The sequence below is a fragment of the Xiphophorus hellerii genome, chromosome 24 (assembly GCF_003331165.1).
Source record: "Xiphophorus hellerii strain 12219 chromosome 24, Xiphophorus_hellerii-4.1, whole genome shotgun sequence".
In the NCBI taxonomy this organism is placed as follows: domain Eukaryota; kingdom Metazoa; phylum Chordata; class Actinopteri; order Cyprinodontiformes; family Poeciliidae; genus Xiphophorus; species Xiphophorus hellerii.
In genome coordinates this window covers 968333-980339 of record NC_045695.1, presented here as the reverse complement: position 1 = coordinate 980339, position 12007 = coordinate 968333, and the positions used below count along the sequence as shown (strand labels likewise).

At 39.8% G+C, this 12007-nt stretch overlaps 1 protein-coding gene across 3 annotated transcripts in view; it reads left to right on the top strand.

The window, feature by feature from the left end:
• The first annotated feature begins 4 nt into the window (after positions 1-4).
• The window catches only part of LOC116716093 (E3 ubiquitin-protein ligase HECW2-like), a 70235-nt gene continuing 58232 nt past the window's right edge, over positions 5-12007 (top strand). For 2 of the 3 annotated variants that reach the window (XM_032556880.1, XM_032556879.1), the window contains exons 1-2: positions 5-583; positions 6579-7610. In XM_032556880.1, the coding sequence (XP_032412771.1) occupies positions 7205-7610 (406 nt within the window). In that variant the 5' untranslated portion in view covers positions 5-583; positions 6579-7204. The remainder of the gene's footprint in view (positions 584-6578; positions 7611-12007) is intronic. The other variant, XM_032556881.1, reaches the window with a different exon arrangement.

Genomic DNA, 12007 nt, shown 5'->3' with positions numbered 1-12007 from the left:
GTTTTAGAACTCCGGGTGGAAGTGGAGGTAGGATGTTTTCGCTCCGTTATTTTGACGCTGAGCCGCTCTGACACTATGAATTTCTACAAAAGACCTGGCTGTTTTCAAGTTCCTAAAACAGATGTTTTAAAGCGAACATGTAGTCGGGAGCAGCTATGTCCCTCCAGCTGTAAGCAGTCCGGGGATGAGTGGGATTGAAGTAGACCGAAACGGGAGGCGGACGTAAAGTGGATCCCGTAAATAAAACATCAAAGCATCTCCTCCCTACATGGAACCTTGTAACGTTACCGTGGAGTAAAGGAAAGAGATGGGGAAAGTGATTTAAAACTGGACCTCTAACAAAGAAAATATTTTAAAGACGTGCGCGTTTCTGCTTTAAGCTCCCGTTCGGACTACCAGGATGCTGCGGGGCTGTGCCCCGTTTCAGGAGCCGCGCATCCCGCCTGCAACCATAGGATGGTGCCGATGATGTGCGGGCCTGTGGAGATCCGCCATTTATGACTGGAGACTGATCGACTTATTAGTGGCATCTTTTCGGCGCACTAAGGGTGTTGTAAGCACCTTCTGATTCCTCCTGTAAAAGGTGAGGAAATTCATGCATCCATGACAGCTTGTGGATTATAAAGAGATTCTCGCTTACTGGATGAGCTGCGGGCAAGTATTTAATGGTTTCTGCAAGCTAAAACGAGTTGCATTGGTTTGTTGGTTCTTTGTACCGCGTTGGCGTTGCTTGCAGATGAAGTAATGGAAGAAGCACTGACAAAAACAGCAAAAGTCAGCTTGACAGGTGATGTATGTAGCACATTCATTGGCTGGGTGGAGATCTGTACCTAACATCATAAAATGTGCTTCTTCATCTCTCACCAGTATGGTACTCACTGATTTAAGGCAGCAGAAAAAATATATGTATTATTCAAAACACAATCCAGCTTTCTCTTATCCAAGATTATTGGAGCTTTACAGAAACCTGACCAGGCCTTGCTTTCTCTTTTTTATTTAGTCTTGTATATCACTTCCTGTCTTCTAAACTGCAACTTTTGAAGTACAGACCAATCACAGAAATCTGCAGAAAAATGAATTATGTCCAATTTAAGCTCATATACTTTCAGTGATCACAATTCATTTCCATTTTAACCTTAAAAGTTTTTAAAAGCTGCAGAGAGCTGTCCCCACTGATTGTATAGGTGTATCTCAGTTCATTGGAATGTCATCAAAAAAGGTTTTATTCAGTTCAAATAGTGAACACGGTGTTTTATCTTGTTTGGACTGATGGAGTTGGAAGTGATACAAAGAAAAAAACACTTCTGCACTTTCTAAAGAATAGCACAGAAAAGCTATAAGACAAGTAAAACGCTCACTAACAAAGACAAGTTAGTGGTGTGTGTAAGATTCAGAGCAGAGGAATGCACTTAATCCCAAGCCTACAAACTGGCACACAGGGATGGAATGGTTGTGTTGGGGACAGGAAACTGTTGTCTCTTACGGGACTGCCTCATTGTTCTTCAATCACGCTACATCTATTTGGAGACTTTGGGTGGGGGTTAACAGTCCAGTCTGTGAGGTGGGGCATTACACAAATCTTACATGACACTGCAACTGCTTAGGAAAATAATGGAGTTATTTTGAAAAACATACTTTTGAAACAAGATTGATACACATAGCTATTATTCCTCCCTGTCTGACATTAAATCAGACTAAAGCATGCAAAGAAATGTTAAGATTTCCAAAATTATTTCTATTTCCTAAATGCAGGATAAGGAAATACATTTTTTAGGTTTTATTGCCTTTGTCATACTGTAAGTTTCCATTCATTTCCTCACTATTTCGTAGCATTACCTTTTAAATTGTATCACTTGAGTCAAATGTTTTTGGGGGTCCTTTCCACAGGTTTTTTACAATAGTTTGCTGGAATTTTGGCCCATGCATTCCTCCTGACAGACATGCTCAGGCTGACACACCTTCCAGTTCTAACCCTAAACATTTTCTGTATTACTGAGATCACACCAAAACATGGACTTTGTTGTTCTCTAGCTACTTTGCCACTAATTTGGTTCCTTGCTAGAGACATTGTCCATGTGGAAGACTCATTTGTGTCCAAGATTTAATTTCCTGGAGTCTTGAGAATTTGCTTCATGACTTCCTCTTGATTATGCAGCAAAATATTCATAGAACATGATGTTCCCACTACTTCTTTACATAACAATGGTGGTTAAGTTCAAACACTTAAATTATAGTTTCATCAGACCACAATATATGCCACAAAAATACCTTTGTTCTTGATTGCATCATTGCATTTATAAAATACAATCTGGCTTTTTATTCTCTTCTTGGAATAGTGGCTTCTTGCCTTCTGACTGGCCTTTCCACCCATGTCTGTACAGGACTTGTTTCAATGTGGACAATGACAGTGTTTTACAAGCTTCAGCAGCATTTGAATTCACACATTTCACAAAAGACACATCTTTGGGTCACAGAACCTATCTTTCTTCTAAACAGTATGATGGGTGAACATTCCCATGGTGTTTGTAAATGTAGGTAATTGTTTAAACAGACGGTTTGTGGAACTTTAGGCATGTGGAGATTGAAACCAAGGATGAACCAAACCTGTGGAGGTCCACAATTCCTTATATTGTATTAATGGTATCACAAGAAAACCGTGTTTTTGTTTGAGGTATTGCTTTAACTTTAAAAGACAACCACTGGTGTGGCTCCATCCATTGAACTAACATTTGGGGAATTAAGCTTTCAAAGTCATGACATCATTATCTGGGCTTTCCTAAATCTTTATGGGCATACTCATCTTAGGGCATGCAATCTTTAGAATCGCATGCCCTAGTGAGGGAATAGTGCCCTCACTATTCCGGCAACTAAAATAGGTAAGGTTTAGTCTGATTAAATGTCAGACAGTGAGCTGAAAGTTTGTGTCATTTTATGCAGTACATGAAATTAACGGGTTGTACACCTATTTCATAAGTCCTTTTACAGCTATACTTTCTGTTGCTAGCATTTCTAATTCATTTTAGTCATATGACTGAGCAAATTTCATATTTTTAGTGTCCAGAAAAATATGGCAATTAACCCAAACATTGGGTTTTAAGAGCAAAACCCAATGTTTGGCTCCCATTCTTTAATAAAGCAGATACTTCTGCTCCAGGAGACCCACTCACGATGATTCAATGTGGCATCCAAACCTGCCAGGTCAGAACTGAATTTTATGACTGACTGGTGTTATGTGTACATTATGTTCTCATTTTTGTGGAAGTGAGTGACAGTACACATAGGGCTGTAATTATTCCTCGAATGATTCCTCCGGGCAAATTACCTGCCTTGAAGCTTGGTTAAACTATTTTATTTATGAATATTTTATTTTATCAATTGTTTTAAATTTAATTACTCAATTAATTGTCAGAATAATCAATAAATTACTCAGATATTAAAATACTAGTTTACAACAACCCTAATTCACATTTTAGTTTTACCTTGTTAGAATTTGGCTATTTAACTTACAGTACTTTGCAAAACTTCTAATAGCCATTGAACTTTTTCACATCATCTCAGGTAACAGTCACAAATTTTACTGTACAAATCAACATAAACAGCATTTAATGAAGTGAAGAAAAAGGAAAGTAATACTTGACACAAAAGTGTTAGTTGTGCACTACACAAATCTGGTGGTTATAAAATAGTGACAATAAGAAAGCTATTTGCTTCATGACTTCATTTGCAGTTTACCGCAAATCATCTGAGGGGGAACTGCTGACTTGGAGGAAAGTGTTCTGGTAAAAAGAAGTTTTAATGAAGAACTTAAAGGTGCCTCATGATCATGTGAATGATCACGGACATAATATTTGTCTTATTACTATTCTTACAGTCAGTGATAATACTTCACATATATTAAGAAATATTAACACCTGTATTTTTTTTTTATTTTAATTAAGTAGAAAATGTTATTTGGGGTTTTTTTTGGTCTTTGGATTTCTGACACATCTTTCACCCGTTGTATAAGATTGAGTATAACTTTTCCATAAATAATTAAACAAATAAATAAAACACTTATTTGCATAGATGTATGAGAAAAGATGGGTATATTTAGCTTTTATTTGGTAGTTCTGTCTCACAACTGAAGAAACTGAATCACACAATAAATGCCACTTGCTGATATTAATCAGACCATTCTCTATTCTTATGCTAAACCCCCTAATTTCTATCTAGTTCCCCTAGTAACCTGATTAGCGGAAATGTTTTGGACAGATCGATGTAAACAAAGCCAGGGCTCTATCTGCAGATTGAAACTGTTACAGCTGTGGATTAGGAAACACCATCTGTCAACACTACATTTCCCTTCACCATTCCCTGGATTAACCCTGGTGCAGGATGAAAGACACTTAATCTCCTGGAGAGCTTCAACTTTCCATTTCTAAAGAAAAGGGGTGGTTTAGTTGTTCCTTTGCTATAGTGTTTTGTTATTTTCAGAAGAAGCAGAAACTTTTAAGCACATTGTGGTGACATCAGAAGGCATCCAGATAGCAGAATTTGAGGAGCTCACTCTTGTGCTATTTAAAACCTTATCTGGCCAGATGTGTTTATATGTGAGGAGGGGTGTTAATAACTGCTGCATTGCTGCACCAATGGAGTCAAGGCTATTGCTCGGATACAAGCAATGTGCTAGTGTCCCTTAATGACTAGTAACTGCCCCAAGCCTAGTAACTGGATGCCATCAAGAATTTACAAAAAAAAACTACCAGTGAGTGTTCTCCATCACTAAGGAGGAATTTTAGCTCGCATTGCAGGGTTGTTTTAATTCAGCTACTTTTAATGTTTAATGTTTTCCATGGTCTTTGACTAGGCCACTCCAAAAACTTAATTTTTCTTTATTTGAGCTGTTCATAGATGGACTTTGTGGTATTGTTAGATCATTGTCTTGCAAAGCATGCTTGCGGTCACACATCGATGGTCATGCAGGTTCTTGGAACGCGCCTGAAGTGACAGCTGCCTTGCAAGAACGCAAAACATCACACTACCTCCACCATTTAAGTATATAATGTTCTTTTTCTGATATTTGTTAGTTTCATACCAGATGTAATGGGACGTACAGTACAGACCAAAAGTTTGGACACAACTGTGTGTCCAAACAACTGTGTGTCCAAACTTACCCTAACCCTAACCCTGTACTCAATACAGACCAAAAGTTTGGACACACTTTCTCATTGAATTCAATGAGAAGGTGTGTCCAAACTTTTGGTCTGTACTGTACATCTTCCAAAGAAAATCCACAGAATACTGCACAATCAATTAATCAATCAATCAATCAATCAATCAAATTTTATTTGTATAACTCCTTTCAGCAACAAGGCATTTCAAAGTGTGTTACATAATAAAAACAAAAAAATACCAAGTTATAGAACACACTGTGAATAACATTACATTTTGCACATCAGATTATTGATTAATGTTTCATGATTAAGTATTAAAAGCAACTCTAACCAGCTGGTTTTTAGTCTAGATTTAAAGGAAGCTGTTTTGCAGTTTTCTGGAAGTTTGTTCCAGATTTGTGGTGCATAGAAGCTGAATGCTGCTTCTCCTTGTGTGGTTCTGGTTCTGGGGATGCAGAGCAGAACCAGAAGACCTGAGGGGTCTGGAAGGTTGATACAACAACAGCAGTTCTTTAATATATTGTGGTGCTGAGCCTTTCAGTGATTTATAAACTAAGAGTAGGCTTATTTTAAAGTCTATTCTCTGAGCTATATGTCATACTACACATCAAGTATAAAAGCCCCTCACTTGTACTCAACGCAAACTTTAAATGTTTTTCTGTAGCAGAGCCTGATGGCTTAAATGGTTTAGCCTGGTGGGAAGGCAAGTCATGCCTGGGAGCCCACCAAGCTTACAATGCACTGGGGGAAACCTTGGATAGTTTTGGTACCTACCTTGGTTGAATTGTCACAATTTGGTAGAAGGTTATTACTAGTTGCCAAAGGTTTATGTTTCTTTGAGAACCCAGCAGAGAAGTATTTGTTAGAGACAGACAGGTTTTTCATACCAGCTCCAAGGTTTTTGAATAAACAAGCTTTCACTTACACCCACTTACACAGACTAGAATTTATTTTATTTGATTGTAGCTTACATATGTATTAATCCCCCCCAGAGTTCTGCCTCTCCCTGTACTTTCAACTGGTTAGAACTTTGACAGGGCCATTCTAACATATAAATAAGATTTGATCTAAACTGCTTGTAGTTCAGGCTATGTGGTTTTGCTTCTTGTCCTAATTAGAGAGGAACTGACCTTCCATGGTTCCTGTGTTTAACTTCATTTGTCTTCTCATCAACCTGACCAGAAGAAAGACATACCCTCAACATAATGCAACTATCATGTTATGTAATGGAGACGGTATTAACAGGTTGATGTGCAAAACAATCTGATTTAATCTCAGCCAGTTAGGAAAACATGATCCCGTAGCACTGTATGCAGTATTTGTCTTGCTTGATTTGACTTACTGTCTGTTGAAAATATTTGTTAGAATTATTCTGATTATGTCCCTTCTTCTCTTCCTTCATCCTTCAATCCCTCTCTCCTGTAGGTTTGACTTTCCTTTCTGTGTGGATAACCCTGTCTTCAGTCTCCTCTACCTGGACAGAAGAGTTGGATAATTCTGAATTTGTCTGCTTCTCTTTCCTTAATTCCCCATCTCAGCTACCTCCATTCAGATCTCCAGCCATAATGGAGTCATGGAGGAATCACATGCTTGCTGAGGTTAGGCCACAGTTTGGCTCTTCACTGCCAGACATCTGTAACAAATACTGACATAGTTTTAATAGTTTTAATTCCATATGACCATCTGAACAAATTGATCGTGAGTACTCTTCCCTTTCCCAAAGGAATACCAGCAGCACCAAAGACTTCCTTGCTTAGGTAATCCTAATCTGTATGGTTATGCAGGATTTTCCCTACTATAAAATTTTCTTCAGTTTCAGTTAAATACGGACAACTCCTAGTGCCTTCTTTTTTTCTGTTGAACCCACTCCATTAACCTCCACCATTCGGCCGTCCCTCACAACCGCAGTCCTCCCCCCTCGCCCCCGTCACCACTCATCCTCTAACTCCTCTTCCCCATCCTCCCTTCTCCACCATCACCACTTCCCTCAGTCCCCCTTCCACGAACAGCTATCTTCGCCTCCTGCTTTCGCTTCTGCCCCAGCCGTGGGCATGGCAGCGGCTGCCACTGCATCCGCCTCTTCTGCATCACCTCCACTACAGACAGCCTCGGCGTCCAACAGCAATGCCCACGAGCACCTGCTGGCGGTGCGCCGCCGTGCTCCGCACAGTCGACCGTACACAGTGGGACTGGACAACCTCAGCAGTTTGTCGGTACAGGTAACAGCGGGATCCTCAGCTTCGTCGTCCTCTGCTGTGCCATCCGGGACCCAGCTGGAATCAGCCGGCCTGGGACTGCAGAGGGCCAATAGTGACACAGATCTTGTGACCTCTGAAAGCCGCTCATCACTTACGGCGTCCACATACCAACTGACTCTTGGTCAAGGCCACCTGGTGATCTCTTGGGACATAAAGGAGGAAGTGGATGCCACTGATTGGATCGGCCTTTATCACATTGGTGAGCTACTGAAACTCTAAATCTAAAGGGTTTGGTGCAACAGATGAATACTGTAAACCAGGGATGGGCAATCCCAGTTCTTGTGGGCCAGTGACCTGCAAAGTATATATACAGTATATATATAAATATATATACTGTATATATATATAGTACAGACCAAAAGTTTGGACACACCTTTTAATTCAATGAGTTTCCTTTATTTTCATGACTATTGACATTGTAGATTCACACTGAAGGCATCAAAACTATGAATAACACATTTGGAAATATGCACTAAACAAAAAAGTGTAAAACAACTGAAAATACCCCTTATATTCTAGTTTCTTCAAAGTAGCAACCTTTTGCTGTGATTACTGCTTTGCACACACTCTGCACTTTCTTGATGAGCTTCAAGAGGTAGTCACCTGAAATGGTTTTCACTTCATAGGTGTGCCCTGTCAGGTTAATAAGTGGGATTTATTGCCTTATAAATAGTCATGAAAATAAAGAAAACCCATTGAATTAGAAAGGTGTGTACAAACTTTTGGTCTGTACTGTGTGTATATATATATATATATATTCACACACACACACCAGAGGTCGTGCTAGAATTTTTTGTTATCCGTAATTTTGACCGACAACATAAAAAAACAAATCGGTCATGTACTATTATTACCCGTCAAATCATAATCACATTAACATAGGCTATTTAGCCGCATTTTTTATGCGGTTTAGTTAATATTCTCCTAGTTGAACCGTGAAACCAGATCCCATCACACATAAAGCAGATAAATGCATCTAAGTTTTTCTCCATAGTGACAAAAACCACTGACTGTGGCCCCAATAGCTTATAATAAATTAAATTAAACGACTCCACTTAAATTGCAGGTGTTCTGACCATCAGTGCTACCTTGTCAGATTTTCCTACCGTAGCACGGATAGATAGCTAAGTCTATTTGTCAGTGCTACATGTCCAAAACTGCTACCGTCATGTTTACAAATAGAAAACAATAGCGGGTTGTGTTAATGTTAAATATATTGGATAATTGAATGACGGACCGAAGTGGAAGCTTAGGAGTTATGGTTAGCTTAGCATTGGAGCAATTTATATCCATGACGAATCTCTAACATCTATTTAGCAAAGTTTAATAATAAAAAAGAGTGTAATTAAACTAAAAATATTTTAAAATATAGGGACAAAATAGCCCACAAAACAATGTATTTTGGTATCAAATAAATTAAACAAAGCTTATTGTAATCTTCGATGAAATAAAACACATGAAACGATACGTCCACAGGTAGGACATATTTATAAGAAATTTGCAGTATGTGACTTAGCATTGATGTGCGCATTACCACAAGGTAGGACGGATTTACGGGTAGCACAGATAAACAGAACACCGGTCAGAAAGACGCATTTAGGGGGGGGCGCTAGTGAGCCAAGATGGAGTAAAGACGGATATTTCAGAGCTCTTGCAGGCTTATTAATATTTTCGCTTTAAAAACCACAACTGCTCACTAATTGTGACCTAAATCGGATTGATAAAGGTGTTGGACTATAAAGAATTCCGTTCCAGTGGACGTTACTTGTTAAATGGCGGATAAACTTCGAAAGTTCAAGTATGACGGTAACACGGCAAAGCTAACGGCTAACACCAGAGCCACGAGGCAGCGTACTCCAGACGACGAAGACCCACAACCCAAGAGCCCTGGTATGAGTGAGGAGTTGAGAGCCGATATCCTAACCTCTATACGAGGGGAAATCTCCAAAATTATAAGGGAGGAAATGAGGAGTGCGCTGTCTGAAGAGTTCACCGCTCTCAGAGCTGACATCAACTCAGTGAGGGCCGAAATAGCCAGCAACGCCACCGCCATCCGTGCAGAAATCACCTCAATTAAAACGGACATTGAAGACGTGAAAGGTGGACTGTCTACATCAGGGGTGGGCAATCCTGGTCCTCGAGGGCCGGTGTCCTGCAACTCTTAGATGTCTCCCTGGTCCAACACACCTGAATCCAACAGCTGACCTCCTAAGTGCAGTCAAGTTCTCCAGAGTCCTGCTAACGACCTCATTATTTGACTCAGGTGTGTTGAAGTAGAGATGCATCTAAAAGTTGCAGGACACCGGCCCTCGAGGACCAGGAGTGCCCACCCCTGGTCTACATGGTCTGATGAGGTAAACACTCTGCAGACCACCGTCACCGAACTTCAGAGCGAGCTGGTTAAGATACGGGACAAGTGTGAGGACGTGGAGTGGAGGATGAGGCGCGGAAATATCCGTATAGTTGGCGTTGAGGAACAGCCGAACTCCGCCGAACCTAAAGAGGTTTCCAAAATGATCAGAGAAGCGCTCCAGATGGACCTGGATGTAAAAGTCGATCGTTCACACCGAACAGCTGCTCTGATGAAACCAAGAGACGGAGAAAGACCCCGTGTGATCATCGCCAAGCTGCATTATGATGGAGACGCCGCTGACACCCTGAGAAGAGCCAGGGACAAAGCCCCGCTGACCTACCAGGGTAAAAGGATCGCCATCTTCCCGGATTACACCACCAGTGTCGCCAAGGCGCGCGCCGCCTTCTCCGATGCACGGAAAGCTTTACGGGGACGGAGCGATGTGCGCTTCGGATTACTTTATCCAGCAAGACTCAAAATCACATACAAAGAGGACGGTAAGGAGTTTCGGGACCCTGTGAAGGCCATGGACTACATACGGAAGACAATCCCCGCTGCAATAACTGGAACTGAAACTGCTTAAATACTAACTGTGTTTATGTTCGGCAATGCCACTTATCTAAACTGGTAAGTTTGAAAGGTGTGTAACATTGTCACTTCTAACCTTGTTAAATTACTAAGTCATAATTAGTCATAATTAAGTTGTATTAATATTACTAGTAGATTTTACGTTGTGGTTAAAGTACACATACTTATGCTCTCCTGCAGGAGCCTGAACTTCCACACTCTTAATTTCTTTTTGTTGTTTTTGCACACATCCAACCCTTTTTCGGTTGTGTTTGTTGCTGCTTTTTATAGTGGCTAGGGACTTAAACCCACTACCTTGCATTATGTTAGCAATGCACATTTTTAATTGTGTTTTCTGCGTTTTGATCCTTCTGTTCCCTGAGGATCCTTTTGCATCTAAAAAAGCAGAGCATTTGAATCTTAGTTTTGACAATATTGTACAGCAACGCCTTACTATTTTTAGTTTATTGCATCATCTTGGTGTTCAGCGTCCATGTTACTCAAGTTTGGTCCCATCCGTCAAATGGCCGTCTCTGCCTCCAACACAATACTATCACATATATATTTTTAAATTAACTCAGTTATGAGTACACTAACGGTAACAAGTTATAACGTGAAGGGTTTGCATAGTCCAATCAAAAGAAAAAAAGTATTGCTGCAACTCAGACAATCAAAATGTCAAGTAGCACTGCTACAAGAAACACACCTATCAGATGTGGAACATACAAAATTAAATAAGTCTTGGGCTGATAAAGTTTACTATTCGTCACATTGCTCTGGTAGGAAAAGGGGTGTTGCTATATTAATACATAGGCAAATTAACTTTACTGAAACGTTAGTACATAAGGACAAGGAGGGTAGATTTATATTGGTAAATGGGATAATTGATGGAACATCAGTGTCCTTTGTAAATGTCTATGCCCCTAATGAAGATGTACCAGGGTTTATTAAGTCAGTTTTCAATATGTTTGCAGAATACAGCTCTGGTCTACTGATTATGGGGGGGGGGATTTTAACTGTGTAATGTCAAATATAGATAGGCACCCAGCCTCTCGAACCCCCATATCTAAGATGGGTAAAATGCTTAAAAATAAGTCTGTGGAAGCTGGATTAGTGGATGTATGGCGATCCAAATTCCCAAAGGACAGAAATTTCACATTTTACTCAAACCGACATGCATCTTACTCACGAATAGATTACTTTTTTACTGCCAAGGCCGAGCTACACAGAATTGAGGATATCACAATATTGCCCATCACAATCTCTGACCACGCACCTGTTACTCTCAAGTGGAATATAGGATTGACACTAGGCCTGTCACGATAGCAAATTTTGCTGAGCGATTAATTGTCTCAAAAATTATTGCGATAAACGATAATATTGTTTGAAGACCTTTTTACACTGATTTAATGGAAATGATGTAATAACGCATGCGATTTCTTGCCAAAGATAGATACACTTTATTTTCAAAAAAACACTTAACACTGGAGCTGATAAACAAAATAAACAAAACAACCAAAAACAAAAATAAAATGGATTCTCAGTCTCCATTAACAAAAAACTCACTTGGAAAAAAAAAACTAAACAACATAAAGCCAAAGTGGAAATAAATACTGCATTCAACCAAAAGAGTGCAGATTATGAAGTGTGTATATTATGTTGCCCTTCAGTAATAA